Source organism: Pongo pygmaeus, chromosome 20, assembly GCF_028885625.2.
Source record: "Pongo pygmaeus isolate AG05252 chromosome 20, NHGRI_mPonPyg2-v2.0_pri, whole genome shotgun sequence".
NCBI lineage: Eukaryota > Metazoa > Chordata > Mammalia > Primates > Hominidae > Pongo > Pongo pygmaeus.
Window position 1 is genome coordinate 13236766 of NC_072393.2, and position 21891 is coordinate 13258656.

Consider the following 21891-nt stretch of genomic DNA (forward strand, 5'->3'; position numbering starts at 1 on the left):
TGGCCAGGCGTTCTGGACGTGACATGTGTAGCGGGGTCCGAGTCCCGCTGCGTGTCAGCGTGTGTCTGCGCTGGAACGCGGGCCAGCACGTGTCAGGGCGGCCGCGTCGGTGTGCGCCCCCGCGCGCGCGTGTGCGTGTGTTCGTGTGTGTGTGCATGTGTGTGCGTGTGTGTGTGCGCCGGCCGCCGCTCCCCCGCCCTGCCCGCCCCTCCCCGCGCCCCTCCTCCCGCCCGCGCCGCCCGCCCGCTCCCTCTCCCCGGAGTGCGCCGCTTCCAAACTTTGTCTAAACTTTCACTTTCACAGCGCGGCGGCTGCGGCGGCGGCGGCGGCGGGCGAGGGTGACCGGCCGAGCGGCGGCGGCATGGAGTAGACGCGCGGCGGCAGCGGCGGCGGCGGCGGACGCGAGAGGCAGCGGCGAGCGCGGCGGCGGCGGCGGCAGCGGCGGCCCCGGAGCCGGCGGGGCCGAGCCTGCGAGCGGCGAGCGCGGAGCGGCGCCGGGCCGAGCGCGGGGCCGCGGGCCGGGCGGGCGCAGCGCGGCGGAGGCCGGAGGAGCCGAGCCGGAGCCCGAGCCCGAGCGCGGCCGCCGCCTGCCGGGCCTCCCCTCGCCGCGGCCGGCCGCCGCGCTCCCGCCCGGGCGCCCAGCTATGTACTCCCCGTACTGCCTCACCCAGGTACCGGCCGCCGCCCCCGCGCGACCGGGGGAGGGGAGCGGGCGCGGGAGGCCGGCCGGCGGCGCGGGCGGAGGGGACGCGCGGCGGCCGGGAAGGGGGGGCCGAGAGCCCGCGGGCCGCCGAGGGGTGCAGGCTGTGCAGCGGGGAGCCCAGGCACGCGTGCGGGCGTCACCGTGCGCGTGCGACCCTGGCCACCCGGCGGACTCCTTTTGGGGGATCCGGGGGTGGCCAGCTGCGTCGTAGCGCTGCCTCTGGAGCGCAGGCGGGAGTGCGTGTACGTGTGTGTGTGTGTGTGCGCGCTCGACTGGGGTGCGATGGGCAGCGGGACTCCGGCTGACCTGTGGGCTACTGTAGCGCGCACCTGGGCAGCGTGGCCGCTGGCAGTGTTAGCGGGGGTGACAGAGTGGCAAGAGGGTGGTCCCGAGGGCGCAGAGGGGACACTGGGTCCCGCGACGCTTCCTGGGGCGGGAGCAGCGGTTCCCGAGGGTGGCAGTGGCCGGTGTGCGTGGCGGCGGCCCTTGCGTGCGGCCGGGGTGCCTGGGGCGGGCCGAGCGGCCCGGGCGTCTCCCCAAAGTCTTTGTTCAGGCCTCACATGGGAGCGGGGCTAAGAAAATGGCGGGGCTCCCAAATTTCGGAGGGGCAGGGGAGGGGAGAGAGGGGCGGGCGCGCTGCCAGCCGTGGCCGCGCCTCTCCGACCCCGGACGTCGCAGCCTCTGCCACCCCACCCCCAAACTTTCCTCGGTGCAAACTTTCTGGCCCCAGCGACCCGGGCTGCTGCGGAGTGGACCTGGCAGGCCTGGGGAATCCCGTCCCGTCGCCTGGAGGCGGGAGGGGCGGGAGGCAGCCGTGGACACAGCCGACAGTGCTGCGGCCACACCGTCGGGTCAGCCTCGGGCACAACAGCGCCGACCTTGGCGCGTTGCTAGAGCGCGTCCCGCCTGCAGCGAAGTTCCCTGCGCGGCGCACGGCTGCGCTGCGGCAAAAGCTTGGAGGATGGCTGTCCGGCCACCCAACTCTCCCCGGGCTGTGGCCTGAGGCTCTAAGAGGGCACAGAAGCTGCCCAGAGTCCCACAGTGGCCCTGACAGCATTGCCTGCAGGGCCAGGCCACAGCTGGTAACAGTCTCCGAAGAGGGGACATCTAGGGGCTGCTTAGCCCTGCTGCCAGCCAGGCCTGCATGTGGGGGTTCTCTAGGCCAGGCCCTATTTGTCCCCTCTGCCCAGCCTGATCCCTGTCAGCCATGTGCCAAGTGTGTCCACAGCTTACAGTGGCAGTCCACATGAGTATGGCTCCTACTTTGTCTGGGTCGTACCGGGAGTGTGCAGTGGTGTCAAGGGGCGAGAGGTTTGTCGGGGTGTGTGTCAGCTGTGGCTACACCACACTCCTGTATGCACAGGTGAGAGTGTATGCAAGTGTGACTCAATCTAGAGTCTGTGTGTAGCCCCTGTGGGCCGGCCATGGGCAGGCCTGCGTGGCATGGCCGTGTGTATGGCCCAGGGAGCGGGTTTTCCTGTAGAAAGCAGGCCCAAGTACGTGTTGGCGAGGGCGCACCGGCATGCATACATGCTGCAGTGTGCATGCAGTTGTGAGCAGGCACCCTGAGCACCATGGCAGTGTGGGGAACCCCCACATCTGCACCTCCAGTTCCACAGCCACTCCATGTTGGGCGCCCCTCACAACAACTGCCTACCCAGCGGTGTCTGAGCTGGGCCTCTTTGGTGCTAACGCTTGGCTGGGCTGTGTGGCCAATGTTTGGGGCCTAGTGGGACCAAGACCCTACGCTCAAGCAGCCCCTTGCCCACCAGGCTGCCAGCCCGGCTTCCCATGCCAAGCACACCAGACATCTGAGTCTGCTCCCCCATGGCTTGGGTGAGACACCCGCCCCTCAGATTTCACAGCACCCTGGGAGAGAAAATGCCCACGGATACGCCGGTGACACGGCTAGGAAGGGGCTGGGGCGGCTGCGAGACCCAGGGCGATGGCCGGTGCTTGGCTCTGTGTGACTGTAGGCCCAGGTTACGACAGTTCCAGTGTGCCAGGATGGCTGGAGAGGGGAGTGGGCATGGTGTCACCAGGCTGCCAGCCCTTCATGGTGGGCAGGGAAACCCTTCAGCTCTGGGCAGGTGGCTGCTGTCGGCTGGTCAGTGGGGTCTGGCCTGCCCCTCCCTAACAATCACATCTCTGTTTTTACAGATCTTTCTGCTTCGATAGTTTGCCCCACTGGTCTCTGTTTTTCTGACAACCTCTTTCCTTTGCTGTCTTTTTCTCGTTCTGTTTTTATCGGTCTCTGGTGTACTCTGCCCTTTTCCATCTGTCTTTCTCCATCTCTGTCCTTTTGTATATCTCTGACTGTCTCTGTCTGTCTCTGTCTCTGATTCCAGTTTTGGCCCCATCTCTGCTCCCCCCTCCACTGGCGTCTCGGACTCTCTCTGTCTCTCTGGTCTGCCTCTCTCTCTTTCCCTCTCTCTCTCTCCCTTTTCTTTTTTTCAAACCAGAATTGGCTTCGATTTTAAAGTCAATAAATGATTGAGCAGGAACGAGCTTGGAGCAGCGGGGCCCTGGCGGGGAAAGGTACTGTGGGCGAGGGGGAAGGGCGGGGGGAAAAATCTCCTTCTAGAAAAAGCATCGAAATTCAGGGCGGCCGGGCGGGGCGGTTGCTGGAGCTGCTGGAGTCCATTGTAGCCACAGTCCTGAGTCTCAGGCAGAGAGAAGGGTGGGGGGTGGATGGATGGACCCCCCCCATCCCAACCCCGCCAAGAAACAGAGACACAACCAGGATGTGAACTCATGTACACCACCATCACCGCCAAGATGGGGATGTAAGTGTCCTGTTCACACCGATGTCCAGACCCATGACCATCGACGAGCCTACAGACCTACAGACACAGGAAACTGACGACTTTGTGTTCACACTGTCACACACACCCATTAACACACACGCACCTCTTGAAATGGGACACGTATATTGGTGTAGGCTTAGAGACACAGCAGTACCTCTTTGACGCACATATGGACACAGGAAACTGGACTTGTGTTCACAACCACCCCCAGCGCACACATAAACACTCACAAACCCCTCGAGATGACACAGATAGCGATGAAGGCACATGGAGACCATGACACCTCCCAGACTCATGGAGCCCTGAGCACATGCTTGGATACAGGCAGACACAAATGTGTGTTCACCCCCACACACGCTCACATGGACCCAAGGACGGACAGGCGGATGGATGGATACACATCTTTACATAGAGACATAATGCAGTTGGCTCGCCCAGGTGTGTACACAAATACCTTTTCTTTTTCTTTTTTTTTTTTTTTTTTGAGACAGAGCCTTGCTCTGTCGCCCAGGTTGGAGTGCAGTTGCGTGATCTCGGCTCACTGCAACCTCCGCCTCCCGGGTTCAAGCAATTCTCTGCCTCAGCTTCCCGAGTAGCTGGGATTACAGGTGCCCGCCACCACGCCCGGGTAATTTCTGTATTTTTTAGCGAAGATGGGGTTTCACCATCTTGGCCCGGCTGGTCTTGAACTCCTGACCTCGTGATCCACCTGCCTTGGCCTCCCAAAGTGCTGGGATTACAGGCATGAGCCACTGCACCCGGCCACAAATACCTTTTCAAACACACACACACACACACACACACACACACGCACGCACCAATGCGTGCTTCCCCCTCCTTGCCACAGGGATAAACAGGCAAACATGCTGACATTTGCTGACACACACAAAGACATACATGGGCGCACACACGGATACACCCGCTCTCAGACACGCAGCGACCTACGCCCATTTTCCTGGCCATACACGCAGCTGAACGTTCCTGTACTTTTGTGTCTGCATAGCTCCCCCCACACTCCTTCCATGGGAGGGGGATGGCTGGGGCTTCCCTGATGCCCCCTTCCCCCAGCTTTCTCTCTGGGTCACTCTGGCCACCCCTCTGTCCTTGTGAAGCTATAGCTCTCTGTCCCTGCTCCGGCCTGGTGCCCGGTTTTCATGGCACTTGGCATTTTCTCTCCAGCTCTGGCCCTACCTGATTCATGCCCACTGCTGGGGTGGGAGGTGTGCCCAGGTGTGGGCCCGGTTGGGGTAGCTCATGAGATGAGCTGGGGCTCCGTGAGATGTTTTGATGCTGGGCTGAGCTCAGAGCCGAGGGCTCTGCCGGGAACAGGGTGCTCCAGTCTCCCTAGGGCCTGGAATGTCTTGTATAGCCTCAAGAGCTCCCAAACAGAGGCTGCGGGAGCAGAGTCAAGGGCTAGGCTTTGCCATCAGACAGAAATGGGCTCGAGCTCCAGCTCTACATGTTCTAATCTTGCGACCTGAAGCACAGGATTTTCCTGGCCTGTAAAATGGGCAAAAACCAGTGTCTATCTCTTGGGCTGTACTTAGGCTCAATGTGGTGCCTGGCACATAGTGCATGCTCCATAAATGGTAATTGTTGCCAATTGTTGGTTGTCAACCTCCCAGACCCTCCCAGCTGAGAGAGGGATGCCTCTGAAGGGTAGAAGAGAGGATCGAGCACCTTCCAACCGTAGATATCCAAGTGGACTGCCTGGAGGAGGAGGAGGCAAGAGGAGAGTTTGGAAGGATGAGAGTTTGCACATGGCCCAGCTCTTTTACCTTTGGATGGGGGCCTGAAGGCCAAGCAGAGGGCGGCATGACTTCAAGATAGGGGAGAGATGGTGGGGGAGGGTGGGGGGCAGGAGGGGAGAGACGAGGCCTCCACTGTTCCATGAGGACCAGATACCCTGGTTGGGGGCCCTGAGTCCTGGTATAAGAGTATGTGTGCATGCATTCATCCAAATGTATGTGGGACAAAGAAACCCGGTGCCTTTAGATGATGACTTCAGGGACGTCCCCAAGCTCCAGAACTTTCTGCGTCTGCACCTGGGCATTGACACCTGGACCTGCCATGGAGACAGGACACATGTGCAGGACCCTATGTGGACACTTGGCTGGATCAGGGCGCATTGCGCGTGGGAGCAATGCTGGGTGTTTGGCTGTGGCGCCGTGACTGTGGGCAAAATGCCCCCATGGTTGGTGTCTTGACTGCCGTCCTCCCCATCTAACCCACAGGGAGCCTGGCCTTTTAAATCTGCTCAGATATTGTCTCCCCCACCCCCATGAAGCTGGAATCTGGGGACTTGCTGGACCAGAGAGGTAGGGGAGGCTGGGCACTTTCTCCAATGCGGTGCTGAGGATGGACCTTCTGTCCCCTCCCTCCCAGCTGGGGTGGGGAAAAGGAGGGGGGTGTCTTCATTTTCTTGCCCCCAAAGCCCTGGATGTGGGGGCTAGTGGGCCAGGGGGACAGCTGTGAGCCACTATCTGGGTTCTCCCAGATCGGTGTGCGTGTTAATCGGCATGTCAGGCCTCAGAGCCACCATTTTCCCGCGAGTGTCTATGTGGCAGCGTGTGTCTGCCCGGGTCCCTCTCCATGCCTCTCCATGTCTCCCAGTGTCCATTACTGGGTGCTACCTGCATGTGACTCCACGGATCATCGCACGTCTGTCTCTTGTGTATTTGGTAGTGGGGGTCGGGGAGCGTGCCACCACGCGTGTCAGCGTGCCGGATGTAGTCTTTGTGTCACGGTGGCGCTGCGCGCGTCAACGGGTATTGGTGTACCGGTCACCATCTTTGTATCTGCGCTTTGTATCTGGGGTGACAGTGTCCCAGCGACATGCGTCACATCTACAGCAGTGTTTTTCTGGGTGTCTGTGCGTCACAGCAAAGAGTGTATCCGTGTGTCTCACACACGTGTTGGCCTGTCCGTGTCAACTTGTGTCCACATACGTGTCAATGCACGTGTCTCCAGTGTCACCACCCTCATATCACTGTGCCTCCTGGGCTTGTCCCCGTGACGATCATTGTGGGTCTCACCCCACGGGCGCCTCTTCTGGGCATTCCCTTGGCCTCCGAGCACCATGCGAGATGCCTGCTATGGCGGCCGGGCAAGCGGCTGGGAGCGGGCTGGCTGCTCAGTCCCTTCCCATGAGGTCGAGCGGCCGCGGTGGCCTTGCTGGGGGCCCCGCCCGTGCCCCTGGCCTGGCGTGGACAGAAGCCCGTTGTGCGGCGGCGAGGTGCGGGCGTGTGTTCGGGCCGCCCACAGGCCTCCCTCTGTCTGCCCGGCGCACATTGATCTTGGCTTCTGCCTGTGTCCATTCTAGCCTGGCCAGCTGGGTGTCCGGCTGTCTCCGTGGGCCTGAGCCCACTATCCCCGCTGCCCCCACAGCCAGGCAGGCCCTGGGCCCCACACCCCTGGGCCACCCGCCATCCCTCCGAGGCTCTGAGGGCGCGGATTTGGAAACTGAGGTCCCCCCTTCTTTCCCCCTTTCTCTCTCTCTCTTTCCTCCCTCTCTCCTCCCCTCCTCCCCTCCTCCCGCTCCCTCTCTCCCTCTCTCTCTCCTCCTGCCAAACGCGTCTTGGCTCCGTCTGAATATCTCTCCTCCTCGATTTTTGGCTCCAGCTCTGGGCGCGCTCACTAAAGGAAGAAGGGCTAGCTCCCCAACCCCCCCTTCCTCACCACCTCCCCCCTCCCGAGGAGCCCCTCTGAGGGCGGGAGTGGCCTCGTGCAGGGGCCTGGGCCCCCTAAGTGGGCTTGGCCAGGGGGGCACAGGCCTGGCGGGTGAGGGAGCAGGGTGGACAGGGCCTGGCAGCCAGAGGGAGGCAATGGGCAGGGTGACTGAGCTGCCCGGCAGGGCGGGCGGGCAGGGAGGGGTCGGGGGCACGGAGCTGGGGTGTCTGGCTTCTGGTGGGGCTGGCAGGCCTCTGTGAGGCGCAGCTGTGCCCAGAACTCCAAGTTGCGTTTGCCACCACTACCGATGTGGCTGCGCCAGCCAGGGAGGGGAGGCGGGTAGCGGGCACTGCGGCGCTCTGCAGCCAATCGGAAGCCGGGGTTGCACTGGGGAGCTCTCCCCCCACTGGGCCCCACCCTGAGGGGAGCCGGGGGTGGTGGCCAGCAGCGGGCAGGGGGCAGTGCCCACCACCATCGCCAAGGACCCTGCCCCCTCAGCTGAAGCTCAGTGCCAGCCTTCCTGGCACAGATCGGGCAAGAGCGGGGATCTGTCTGTCCCCACCTGAATCTGTGTGAGCCAAGCTGGAGGAAGGGACAGCATGGAGGTGCACCCGACCTCCCTGGGCCTTTTAGTCCAAGGCAGGCAGGAGCTAGGGATGGGGGCCAAATTATCCAGGTGGTTCCGTCCAAATATCGGCTTCGGTCGAATCATCTCGGGGAGTGGGGGGGGGTGTTTATTCTGGGTCCATCTCACACAAAGTCACACACTCTCACTGGCACATGCGGGCACAAAGAATCACGCTGACACACACTGGCATGCTGCACCTCCCTCAATCAAACAGACACAGGCGTCCCCATACAAAGAAGCTTGCCCTCACTCACAGACACCTTGAGGCACCCGGCCACACCCGAACACATCGATGCGGCATTACACACGCAGGGACGTGCACGTGGGTGCAGACACACGGGACACGCGCAGTCACACGATCACATGCCGTGAAGCACACAGCACAGACACAGGCTCTGCCACCGTCAAATGCCGACCCACAGGCACGGCTAGAAACACACAGCACACACACTCAGTCATAATATCAGGTGCCCAAAACACACACACATGAGCACCAATATACCCGCACACACCACCAAGCACACAGGTACACGCACATGCATGCAATAACACGCTCTCAGACACACAAAACACCCCACACACTCCCTAACCCAGTGTCACCCACCAGGAGTGATTTTGCCCATTGGGAAATGTCTGGAAACATTTTTCTTTTTTTTTTTTTTTAGAGACAGACTGTCATTTGTAGACCAGGCTGGAGCACAGTGGTGCGATCTCAGCTCACTGCAGCCCTGACCTCCCAAGCTCAAACGATCTACCCATCTCAGCCTCCTGAGGAGCAGGGAATACAGGTGCATGCCACCACACCTGGCTAATTTTTAAATTTTTTGTAGAGACAGAGTCTCGTTATGTTGCCCAGGCTGGTCTTGAATTCCTGGGCTCAAGCAGTTCTCCCGTTTCACCCTCCCAAGTATCTGGGACTACAGCCGAGCACCACCATACCCAGCTTATTTTTTAATTTTTAGTAAAGACGAAGTCTGGCTTTGTTGCCCAGGCTGGTTTTGAATTCCTGGGCTCAGGTGATCCTCCAGCCTCGGCCTCCCAAGGTGCAGGGAGCCATGAGCCACCATGCCCAACCTGGAATCATTTTTGGTTGTCACACTTGTGGAGGGGGTGCTATTTACTGAGCGGAGACCCAGGATGCTGCTCAGTCCCCTACAATGGAACCCCTCAACCCTCGCCGACCACAAAGAATGATCCAGCCCCAAATGTCAGTAGTGCCAAGGTTGGAAACCCTGCCATGCAGCCCCAGATACACAGTAACACACACAGGCACAGCTAACCCTTGACACCCATTATACATGCACCCACATACAGAGTCACACCCAAAGAAGACGCCAGCTGACAGTGTCACACACACACACTCTCCCTCACCAGGACCCAGGCATTGTCGCATATATACCCCATTTCCCCTGCCAAACCCAGGCACAGTCGGCATGGCATGTACATAGTCTGGTGTTACCCCAGCACACAGGGATGAGAGCCACACCCCCACACACATTCGCACCTGGGCCACACCTGGTAGTGGTTGGAAATGGTGCCTGAGAGCTGAGACCTGCCCTGGTGGCACCTCCCCTCTGCTTGTCAGCCACAACCAGCTGTCTTTGCGCAGCAGCTACAGCCACCCCGACTTCTCAGGATAGAATTGGGAGCCCCAAATCCCTGCCCTGGTTTGTAGAGGCCTAGGGTGAGACAAAGCCTGGAAAAACCACATGCCCATCCCTGCCCAGGACACTCGCAGTCTTCTAGACTCAGTGGTCGAGGGCTCCACCCTCACCTCCTTGCTCCTGGCAGCCACTGAGAGAAGGGATGGGGACAAAGCTAGGTTCTTTTTTTTTTTTTTTTAAAACAGTCTCACTCTGTTGCCCAGGCTAGAGTGTAGTGGTGCAATCTCAGCTCACTGCAACCTTGGCCTCCGGGCTCAAGCAATTCTCATGCCTCAGCCTCCCGAGTAGCTGGGATTACAGATGTGCACTATCACACCTGGCAAATTTTTGTATTTTTAGTAGAGACGGGGTTTCTCCATGTTGGCCAGGCTGGTCTCAAACTCCTGGCCTCAAGTGATCTGCCCGCCTCGGCCTCCCAAAGTGCTGGGATTACAGGCGTGAGCCACTGTGCCTGGCCAACAAAGCTAAGTTCTGAGACTCCTGTCCTCCGTGGGGCTGTCTCACTAATCCTTTGGCCTTTGACTCCCCAGTTCTGACTCCAGAGAAAGACAGAAGAGACAGCGGTTGGCAGAATGGTAGAAGAAGATAGGATAATAGCAAAATAAATGTTTGTCCTAAAAATCGTAGCAACAGCTAATGTGAACTGTGTGCTTGCTGCGTTGCGCCCTTGCTAAGTGCCTTCCTAGCTTGTCTTCTTGAATCGTGTGTTCAGCAGGTACTGTTATTAGGAGAGTGGGGCCTGCAGAGCCAGCTTCCTGGGTTTGACTCCTGGCTCTGCCACTCACTAGCTGTGTAACTTCAGGCAAGTTGCTTAACCTCTCTGGGTCTCAATTTCTGTATCTAGGAAGCAGGGCTGTGGTAAGGATCTGAGAAGTTGGTTCACAGCACATGCTTTAAAACTGTGCTTGACGTGAAAACCTGCTTTGATTTTATAGATGAAAAACCAAGACTCAGAGTAGAGGTATCCAGTGCTAGGGTCAAGGGCGGGGAGCTCCTTCTTCAAGATCGTCACCACCCTAAATCCTGCCGATGGGACAAAATTGCAACTTGTTCTCTGGCCTTTCCCAAATTTCAGAATGGGCCTGCACACCCCCACACCCCCACACCCCCATTTGAAACATGCCCTAGTGGTTGGCCCTTGAACTTTTCTTACCACTCTGACCTTCGGATCTTCTTCCATCCAAAGCTCAGAATAAAGGTGGATGATGGTCTCACCCCTTCTGCACCCCTGCTGGCCAGGCTTGCCCTCACCCTCGCAGGTCCAAACGTCCTCTTCCACACCTTGCTGGGCACCCAGCCGGAGCTCAAATGCTGGGGGTGCAGCCGGGAGCCTGTGCATTCCTTCGACAAATATTTACCAAGCACCTCCTGGGTGCCAGGCTCTGTTTTAGGCCCCAGGGGCTCGGCAGGGAGCAAAATCTGCAAAGATGCCAGCCCCGGTGGGAGGCCAGACTGTGAACCTGATAAACAAGGGAGTGTCCAGTCCTTGAGATGGTGCTAGGTGCTGTGGGGAGAACAGAGCCGGCCAGGCCCTCAGGAGTGCTGGGCAGCTGTGGTTTTAGCAGAGGTGGGCAGGGAGGCCTCATGGTGAGATGATGATTTTGAACGTTGCCTTTCTATAGCTCAAGTGCAGCCCACCAGGCCCCTTTCTCTCTCCAGGGGGCAGACTGGAGGTCAAGGGTATGTGGCTCAGCATGGCATGCCCATCATTTGCCCAGACCATGTTGCCTGTCATTTCTTCAATCTGAGCTCATCTATTATCCATATTTGTGGATATGCCATACGGTGCCCGCCCAAAACCTGGGGACAAGATGGCCGAGGCCTTTCCTTTACAGAAACTGGGGCTTGATGGGCACTGGGTATTCGCAACCCTGCTGCTCTGAGCTGGGGGATGGGGCAGGGGCAGCTGGTGGCCCAGAGTGGCACTTCCACCTGGGCCCCTCAATTTAGCTCCCCCGGGGCGGGCTGGGTTTATTTTTACCCCAGCCTGTCACCCTGGCAGTACCAGGCTGCGCCATCTTTGCAGGGTCTTGGGGATCTGCCCACAGCTTGGGGGTATCAGGCTTTGTCTGTTGGGTTCCCCAACTCCCACCAGGGCCCCAGATTCTCTCCAACCCCAAAGCTCCAGGCTCGAGAGCTCTGGGCTGGGGCCCGGCGGGGTCGGCACTGCAGGCTGGCAACCACCGTGCCCAGCCTGGTGGCATTTGGTTTGGCGCCCTGCCTGCCTGCCACCCCCACCCCATGCCCGGGCAGAGCCGAGCGGCTGCTGCTGCCAGTCTCCATTTCGAAGCTTGAGGTGGGGGTGGGGAAGTGCTGGGCGCCTCCAGGCCCCTGCTTGTCCCGTGCCACCTGGGGATCATCCCCCATGCCTGTTCCCTGGAAGGGCCGGGCTGCCTCTTCCGCTGCCCCTTTGCAGCCTGGAGCTCAGCAAGGATGCCTGCCTGGCTTCCATCTTCCCGGTTCGCTCCCTCCCTTCCTCCCTCTCTCGCCTGCTCGCCTGTAATGGCTCACCATTTTTGGCATCTCTTCCCCCTCCCCCTCCCATAGGCGCCAACCTCACTTCCAAACCCGCCGCCATCGTTGGCTCTCTGGCCTTCTCTGCCGCCTGGGGCTGGGACCTGGAAATGGGAATTTGGGGGTGGGGGCCGGGCATGTGGACATCAGGGGCTTTCTGCGTGCTCATGTGTATCTCTGGGGTTGGGGGGCACATGTTCTAAGCCAGCTCGCACCATCCACCCCTTCATTTGCCTCAAGCTTGCAGAGCAGGACTGCAACAAAAGTGAAGACCCTCCCATTTCTGATTGCCCTGCACCTGGTATTGGCATCTGGGCCACCAGGGGGCCAGGGTGGGCATCTCTGCCCAAGCCCAGGCCCTGGCATGGCAAGGGCAAGGCTTCATCTGTGGTGTGCCCCAACCTCTCCCCTTCCCTAAGTTCCCCCCAAGGTTCCAAGATTCCTGCTTCCACTCCCCAGAGCTGGGGTGGGGGAACCAAGCCTCACCTTGGGTACTTGTGTCCCCAGATGGGGCAAGGGACTTTGGAGGAACCGGTTTATTGCCCTCCCCCCACCCCACACCCGCTGCCCGCGCCTCTCTCGGCACTAAACAAAGTTTGCTAAGTAACTTCAAATGTTATTTGAGGACGGCCTGGCCTCAACCCAAGGCGGCCCTGTGGAAACTTGTTTTTCGCTGCCGAGGCTGCAAGTATCAAAGACACACTTTCGGTGGGGGGGTGCTCCAATACCACTCCCCCCTCTGTGGCAGGGGCTGGCCCTGAACGGACACACAGACACACAGAGCAGACACACATATAGGCCTGTGCCTACAGAGAGACGCAGACATCATCCTGTGGCCTAAACACCAGGGACAGCTGCAGGACAGCCTTGGAGCATGGTACACATAACACATACAACAAACACACATGTTGACATGTTAAGGAGGTAGGAGGGGGTGACAGGGCACTACCCCCCAGCCCATGGAGTCCTGGGATTCTTCCAGCTGGTGGGGTTTCACCATGTTGGAAAAAACATATGGCTCCGATCCTTGGGGTCCTGTATTCTTATGATTCCAGGGCTTGAGGGGGTGCTGGGATGAGGCCCCCAGCCTCAGTTTTCCCATCCATAGAGGGACACTATGGACTTTTCAGCCGAGCCTGGGTTTTTTCATCCCCCTGGCAGGGCTGCATCCCTAAAGGTGAGTCCCTAAAAGTGGGCCCTGAGCACAGGGCCTGGTATACAAGCAATGCTCCAGTGTCGGCAGACATTTCTTCCAGTCCTGACCTCATAAACCTGGCGTGTTTTCATCCTGATTGGTGGCCCTGACCCCAAGCAGCTTGGGGTTCTCCGGGTCCCGGGAGGAGCCCACGCTAACGTTACTCGCTTGCTCCAATCTTCCCGTCTCTCTGATTTTCTCACTTTGTTCCTCTCTTTCTCTCCTAGCTTTTCTTGATCTTTCCCCACATCCCTCTTCTTCTTTCTCCAGGTCTCCGCTGGCCCTGCCCAGGCCTGGAGCTCAGGGAAAACATGGGAAACAGGCATAGGGTACTCGTCCCTCACTGAAGCCAGCCAGGCCTGCAGTCCTCCATGCTCTGAGCCCCCTGATGACCCTCCTTTGGCCCCCCCCCCAACCCCAGCAAGAAGCCGGAGGCTGGGTACTTGAGCTGACACAGTAGGTGGAGAGGCTCTGTCACAGAGTCCTCTGAGACCTATCACCTCCAAGGTTTGCAAACGGGTGGAGCCCCACTGAATGCGATGGAAAAGCCAAGGCCCAAGAGGAAACCGGAGTGAGTTCCTCCTGCAGTTCCAGAGAGCCTCCCCATCCTCGCTGTAGCCAGGTCCTCACCGAGGTAGATTTGCGGGGGTCTCCCAGTCCCAGTCCCACATACCGCCTCATCCCCACTCACAGTCAACGCCCGCAACACCCCGCCACCCGCAGTCTGTCGCGCAATGACAGCCTGTCACAAGCACCGCCGCACACCGGCACAATCTGTCGTCCACGCACAGTCTCACACACAACCTGTCACACACGCACACACACACACAGCGGCACAGTCGCACACACAGCCAGCCTCACGCGATCACACCAAGCGTCACAGCTTGTCACAGCCATAGATTCCTCACAATAAAAATAACAGCTACCGACTCCAGAGCAATTATGCCTGGGCAGCGGGTGGGTGGGGGGAAGGCGGGCATACGTGACCTCCTGTGACCCTCCCAACATGAGGCAGGTATGAGTAACCTGTTTTACAGATAAGGAAACAGAGGCCGCAAGGTCAAGTGCCAAGGTCATGGGGCTAGAAGCAGGGTGGTGGGGATTACCCAGCCAGATTCCCAGGAGTGAGCAAGACTTAAAACAGGTTCACTCCAGCTTTTCAACCCCCTTCTGGCCACCTGAGGCTCCTCCTTCTGGCCTTCCCATGGGAATTCCCTTCCTATTCCCCGGTTCTAAGAAGCCCAGAGCAAGAAACAGGGGGAAGAGGCTTCCTGGTTCCCTGCTTAAGGGTGTTCAAACTGTCTGCCCTTGGCTGGGAAAACAGGGCGACGCCCTCCCCACCAAATGCTACTTGGCTCCAAGTGGGGTACTGATGAGCACTGAAAAACCGATGGGCAGTGTGAGGGCTATCAGAGGGGCAACTACAATTACAGTAGCACTAGGCTTGAGTGTCTGATGTGTGAGTGGCCATGTGGACGGCTGGAGTTGGTCCGCAGTGGTGGCAGCTTGTGGTCCTTTGGGGGATTTGGTGGGTAGAATGGGGCCGGGGGTCTTCAAAGGCAGAGAAGAGAAGTCTCAGGACTTCAAACCAACAGCCTAGCCCTGTCCACACAGGTGGAGTGGCCCACCTTGGGCCCGGGGGGCCTCCAGGAGCCCCCTGGCCCAGGCAGGCCCCAGCCTCCACCGCCCCAGGGGCCCTCCGCTGTCCAGGGCGCTTCCTCTTCTGCAACCCGCTTTTCCCTTGCTTTCCCCTTCTTTGTTCCTCCCCCGCCTGCTCCTGGGGCTTCCCCCATTGGAGTTGCCTCGGCCAAAACCAACAGGGCTCCAACGACATCCCGCCTTGGCCTGCCCGGCAGGCGGCCGGCCCTGCCCCATGGCCCGCTCAGGGGCCAGATCCGGGCTAGGCTGGGTCCGGACGGCGGCCCCTGCGCACGTGGCTACTCCCAAGGCGTTCGCAAGCACTCGCACACCCCCTGGCTCTGCGGCTCCGAAGGGGACGTAGGCGCGCTCATGCACGTCCCTGTCTGACACCCCAGCCCGGCACTCGGACGTGCGCACGCACATAAGCACACTCTCCTACAGTTGCTCCCACCTGGGTCCGCAGCATGCCCTTGCCTGGCGCCCCCATTCGGGATCTCAGGCACCGAAAGCTTATATGCGCACCTAGGCCTGACATCCCAACGATACTGGCTGGCGCTCTTACACCCATAACATGCCCCTATCGGGCACCACGTGGGGGTCCCGAACACAAGCATTCACTCCCCTGCTTTCTCTCCGATGGAGCTTTCGAGCACAGGTACTCGTGCCCTGCACCCCAAGGGGAAGCTCCAGGTGGGTCCGTGAGCCCGCTCTGGTGCCCACACACGTGGCTCCAGGCCCACGCGGGTACACACCTCCCCAGCCTGCACACGCGTGTTTCACATGTGTCACACACCCGCCAGGCCGCCCAGGGCATCTGGCTTCAAAGCGGCATTCAGGTTGCGGGAGCCGGCCGGGAAGGGAGGCCTAATTCCACCTCCCCCATCCCTCTCGGAACACCCGCTTCCCCATATGTCCCTGGGGCACAGGTGGGACATCCCAGAACTGCCGCTGCCCAGTGGCGCCCCTGCATGTGCTATATTTATATTTGAAATTTATACCTTTATATATACTTTTTATATGTAAAAACCGCTCCCCCCTCTTCCCGCTCCACGTTTGTACTTGGATTTTACCACCCCCACTAGGCTTCGACCCAAACCTGCAAAAACCATTTCGCCAGGCAGGGATGTAGGGGGAGGCGGGAGCAGCCCTCCCCCTCTCCACTGCGGACGGACATCCCACGTTCTTAAAGACCGGGGACCCCCCTCGCCCAAGGGCCGGACTGCAGCTCTGAATCCCGCAGCCCCAGAAACACAATCGCGGGGGTGGGTGCTGGCGGCGAGACGTTGCTTTTTGGTGTGTGTTTGCTGTTACCGCTTAAATTAACCCTGAGTGACGGCTTGCAATTCGCCACAAAGAGGCCATTTAATGCCCCCCACCACCCCACCTCGGGAGAAATTTCCATTTGCCCCCGCGTCCAGCTCGGGCCGCACTCTACCCGCCCTCCAGGCCTTCGCTCCAGGTGCTCCCGGGCGGTGGAGGCGAGTTCCCTGCGCGCATCATGGACTTCAGGAGTGGGGGTGGGTGGGTTTTGGAGTGGTGGGAGCAGAGGCAGGGGGTTGTGCCGGGACTCCCCAGACGCTCCACTGCCCAATCATAGCTCTTCGATATCCCAGCCCGGCTGGAGAAAGTTAGATGGTACTCCAGCGTCTCCTCCGGGTCCCCGGAAGAGAGAAGCTGGGCTGCACCCCATGTTGGCACGAACACTCCCTCCCCAGTGCCTCTGTGCATTAGGTCGCGTGCCTGTACGTACCCTACCTGAGACAGCCCCTCCGCCAAGTGCGCCCTTCGACAGGTGCCCGTCGCCCACGGGCTCCTTTCATTGTAGCCTCCCTGGAGGTTCTCAAGGCGCCTGGTATTTCCCGGACGCGCTGCAACTGACTCAAGACTGGGGGGAGGGGGCTCATGGAGGTAGAGGTGGTGGGGAGGGTCTCCCTAGGGCCCAGGCAGGAGGAGGGAAGGTCGTGTGCTTTCCATGTCGCGGGCAAAATGGGTGCTGACGGTCACTGTCACTTGCATCGCACACTGCGGGGTGGGAGAGGACAGCACATGCCTAGACCGTGCAGGAGGCCCAGAACCGGGGCGCGAAGGGGCAGCGGGACACGAGCGGGCAGTGCGCAAAGCCTGGCGCGCGCGTGCGCAGCGACGAAAAGGCGGGAAACGGCGCTTCGAGGCCCCGGATGTGAGACGCGCCCTGTGTGGCAGGTACCAGGGTGGCTCCGACGACGGAACCGCCATGGGTGCTGAGTGGAGAGTGGGGACCGCGGACCCCGAGGGCAGGTGAGGGGAAACTGGGAGCCTAGGTCAGGCTTTCGACCGTTTGTGCCGCCAGAGGCTTCTCAATGATCCCTCCCAGGCATCGTAGGCCCTCTAGTGGGTCTGGGTGGCGTCCTCCCGGCCCCTCGCTGCGCAAGCACGGCTCCCTCTTGCCGGGGCGCGGCCTGCCCCTCACAGTGACCCCCCCCCGGCCCACCCCCCAAAAAGTGACCCCGCGCTGGTGGGCATGGAGGACTGTCCCGGTTCACCATTTGCTGCGTCAAAGGCCGCCGCCAAAAGGGGCTCCGATATCGGCATTTTTGCCTTAAGGCTAGTTTGTCCCCCAGGCGCGCGGGGGTTGGGGGCTCAGGGCCGCCTGTGCCTCAGTTTCTCTCCTCCTGCGCCCATCCTGACATCCGACGGAGGATAATGCGCGTTGGAGGGCTTTGGCTGTGAATGCGATGCTGATGATTGCTGTGATTCTTTGGGTGCTTGGGAGAGTTTGGGGTTTAACTGCCCCCAAATCCGAGGACAGCTTGGGGGCGTCCCTTCGGAGAGGATCTCTCCGCGTCGCATAGTGAGCGTTATCTCTAGACTACCCCGGTTTCCGAGGAGCCTCACCTTCAATCCCCGAGCCTTCTCTTTTGGGGGAATAAAGGCGGAGAAATTTACCAGGGGAGATTTTTGTTTGTTTCCAGGGTTGGCTGGGTTTGGGGGAGTTTGTCCTCCAGCGAGCGCAGGGAAGAAATGTGACTAAGTGGCAGAAAATGCGCTTTCCCTTTCTCTCTCTTCTGCCTTAGGGCCGCGGGGAGTTGCGCAGCCTCTAAAAAAAACCTTTAAAAACCCAAAACCTTCCCTCCAAGTCCCTTTCGATCTAGGCCACCTTCCCTCTCAGGGCTGATTTCTTGAATTTGGGGCGTCGAGGCCTCCCCACCCATTGCTACCAGCCCTTTTGCAGCACTTCCTGGGCAGGCCAGGGGAGAGGACGGAAAAGTGGAAAAAGAACGTGTGCGCCCAGCGGACCCGACTTAACCTGTTGGAGGAGGAAGCTGGCGTCGGGCTGAAGTCCCCCGAGCCACCCCCGGAGCCAGAGCAGCCCCCGAGCATTCAGAGAAAGCCGCCCGTCCCCAGTCCCCTCGGAAGCCGGTCATAAACCCGACTTCTCATCATCCGAATTACTTAAATGAGCTTTGATGGTGTTAGGTCCTTTTCCACGTGCGGATGACTCAGCCTGCTGCAGCTGCGCCCGGGGAGGTGACCCTGGGGCAGCGGCTGACCCTGCTGCGCCCTGTACCCTGGACCCAGACGCGGCCCATCCCAGCAGCACCCCCCGCCCCAAGCTCCCAGACCACACTTAGCTTTTTTTTTCCCCCTTACTCTTCGAGTCTTTTTCCTCTTCTCTAAAAACATTTTTTTTTAATTTAAAGGAGTTTTATTACTTTTTTTTTTTTTTTTATAAAGCATGTGAGACAGAGGCTGAATGGTAGAAACAGGCTGTTAAAAAAAGAAAAATACGTGCCGGTGACGCTTCGTGGAGCTGGCGAGCCTCGCCTGCCCCGCGACTGAGCTTGCGGTCGCCCCGATTCTCTAGTAGACCCTGGCGTGGGGCACCTGAGATCTCCGCCACTGAAAAGGCGCTATACAAATGCAAGGAATTATGATTTTAATAAAATTGTCTCATTTAGGAGCGAGCTTCTGCGCTGCCTCTGTCGTCGGAGCCCGGGTTTGCCACGGCAAAGTCTGTAATCAGAGAAAAATACCAGCTTTGTTGAGGGTTAGAATATATCATTGGCTAATGTGTGTGGTTTTCTTTTTAAATAATGCTAAGCATTGGAATAATTAAAGAGTGAGAAATAACTCGTCTCTCCTCTCTCCTCTCCATTCAGCATTGTCTTATTTAAGGGCGGAAAGCGCGCTTTTCGGCAGAGGTGGTTAGTTTTTAATGCGGGCTTTTTTTCTCACCCGCCATTCCCTCCGCTCCGGTCTGATTCGCAAATCCCCAAACTGGCACAAACCGGGAAACTTGCGGCCGGCCGTTCTTCTCCCCGAGTTGGAGACAGCCCTCTCCTCTTCCCTCCCCCGCCTCTGGGCCCTCACCCACTGCCTGGTTTGCTCTAGAGCCGTTTAAAAAAGAAAGAAAGGAAGAAAGGAGCCGGGCTCTGGTACCCCGATGCCAGCCGAGGGCGCGTTTCCCAGGCGGCGGGCTGGTGGGAGAGTCAAACCCGGGTGTGGGGAAGCAGCTTCGCTGCCTACTCTGCATCCTCTCCCCTAAAAAGAATCAAGTATTTCTAGAGATCGCCTGCTCAGAGGGCTCAGATCCCTTGTCATATTTTAAATTAAATTGAACAGTTCTTTCTTTCCAGCCCCATATGCAATAGGAAGAGAAAATGCGGTCTTGGAGAGCCCGCCTTGGCAACCCTGTGCCCTTGATAGAAGAGAGAGCTGCCCACTTGGGCTGGGCCTGGCATCCAGCCCCAGAGGAGTGCTCTTGCCACTGGCCGGCCACAGGGCCTGGATTTGGGGAGGAAGAGCAAGGTCCAGGGCCAGTGGCTGAGCACGGCCTGGAGAGATGTGGGAGTTGGGGAAAGGACTTTTTATCAGGGCTGCAGAGGTTCGGCTCTGGGCTGGTGGTAGGGGGCTGGTGGTAGGCGGCTGGTGGTAGGTGAGGTGGCTGCGGTGGCCCTTCCGCCAGGTGTGGGGTAGACCGCTTAGAAGGGAAAGGGGATCCTGAAGTGCCTGGGGAAGAAACAGCTCCCTGTGAGAAAGCAGTGGGAAAAATGGGCAATAAATGGGCATAGGGGCTAGTGCCCACAGGCACTAGTGGCTGTGAAGTGCCTTTGAGTTGCAAAGGGAGCGTTTTATTTATTTGCTTCAGGTGTTTTTCATTACATGTGTTTCCCTTTTATTTTCCTTGTTATTTGGTCCTTAGACTTTTCAGCGATCCCTTGTATTTGTCTTTTTACATAAGCAGAAACTTTTTTTTTTCCTCCTTAGAGAGATACTGTGGGAGGTATTTTGCCTTCAGTGCTTTCTCTTTCCTGCTTTTTTTAAAATTTAATTTTAAAATTATAAAGTAAATTTAGTGCTAGTGAAAGTGAGGGGGGAACCAGCTGGGGCTGGAGCCAGGGAAGGGGTTAGGCAGAGGCAGGGTTCTGACTCCCTTCCTGAGGCAGCCCCGCCCCAGGACCCTAGGCCCAGCCTGGTGTCGCTTCCTCACTCTCTCTGCTCTCTTCTCTTGATGCCATTCTGCTCCCCTCACCTTCTTGCAGGGTTCTTGTGGACAGGGATGGGGACAGTGTATCCCAGTGGGTGCCCATTCTCCCTTTGGGAACCCCTGGCTCTGCAGAGTCACTTTCCTTCATTACCTACATACTGAGGCCCCCCATTCCCTGCCTGCCAGGCAAGCAGGGCGAGAGGAGGGGCCCTTGCTCCCCTCAGACACTAAGGCTGTTTGGCTTTCAGCTCGGCGGGTCCTGTTTGTCCCCCATACATGCCCTGTTAGTCTGCTAAACCCGCTGCACAGTTGGTTGCCCTGTTGATGGGATCAGAGTTGGGCAGGCATAGAGAGATGACACACACACACACATACACACACACACGCACTCTGCAGCAGTGAGGATGAGAGGGGCTTCTATTTGCCACACATTTTTGTGGTCACATGAATAGCACACTCTGCTCTATAACACGTGTATGCACATAGGTGTTTGCATTTGATGATACTGGTGTGACAAGGAGGTATTTCTAAGCCATATAAATTATGAGAACTATATAGCTTAAAAATTTAAGGCTTGTTCAGCGGTGCTGAAAATGTTTATTTCTTAATCTGGGTGGGGCTACATGGGTGTGTTCACTTTGTGAAAGTGTATCAAGCGGCCTAACTTACAGTGTGTGCACTTTTTGTACCTGCCTTGCTTCAGTTAAAAAGTTTACTTAAAAAAAGAAGCCCCACTCTCAAAGGTAAAGAAAAACCTGTGCATTACAAAATAATAATAAAAATTTAAATAAAAATTACCTCCAGCCTGCTTTGCTTAGTCCTTCCTGCTAGGAATGGTGGAAGGGCTTGTAAAAAATAGCGGGCTGATATAAAAGCTAGCACGCATGTGGTCCACGAGGCATCCTGACCCGTCCACATGTGTGGAGTGCCTGAAAACCGCCTACATACAGGTATAGAGGTAGGATTTTAACATCTCAGGGCTAAAGGATAAGAAATGGTAAGGAGTAAGTTACTTGCCAGTTACATTTTGCTGTCAACATCTGGAAAGCAAAATTGCAGCTGTTCTCTCTGCCCCTGCCCCCGCCCACCGCATTGCCACCTCTTCTTTTTTTTCTGCACACTTAAATTTTTTGTACGCTTGCCATTTATACTTCGGTTTTCTGCACTGTTAAAACAATTCCATGGCTCTGTTCAAATTGGGTTGTTGGGTTTGAGTTTTTTTTTTTTTTTTTTAAATGGATCTTGTAGTCTGACAGTATAATTTTTGGAGGGATTTATTTAAACAGGCCCAGGAGCCATTGATAATCCCCTCCCTTTTCTTTCGCCCTCTCTGTCTTCCCAGAACTGCTCAGGCCAGCAGTGAGGGGGAGGACGCGACTCGGCAAGGGCTGCCGGGCTCCTTCTTTTCGCCTCTGCTCCTCCGGGCAGGTACTGACAGCTTCGTCCTCCATGGCCCTTCTGTGGTGTTTTTGTTTTCTCTTCGCCCCCCAAAAATATTTGAACCAAAAAGCCTCTCTTTTTTTTCCTCCACCCACAGCAAACTGAAAGGGCTAGTGAACCGTGATTCAACAGAGCGAGGGCGCCTCTTTTCTTCCTTAGCATT

The 21891-nt window shown here is 58.2% G+C and overlaps 1 protein-coding gene across 2 annotated transcripts in view; it reads left to right on the forward strand.

Annotated features, from left to right (window-relative positions):
• Window positions 1-257: 257 nt before the first annotated feature.
• NFIX (nuclear factor I X) overlaps window positions 258-21891 on the forward strand; it is a 103509-nt gene continuing 81875 nt past the window's right edge. The window contains exon 1 of one of the 2 annotated variants that reach the window (XM_063657933.1): window positions 258-671. In XM_063657933.1, the coding sequence (XP_063514003.1) occupies window positions 645-671 (27 nt within the window). In that variant the 5' untranslated portion in view covers window positions 258-644. The remainder of the gene's footprint in view (window positions 672-21891) is intronic. The other variant, XM_054464166.2, reaches the window with a different exon arrangement.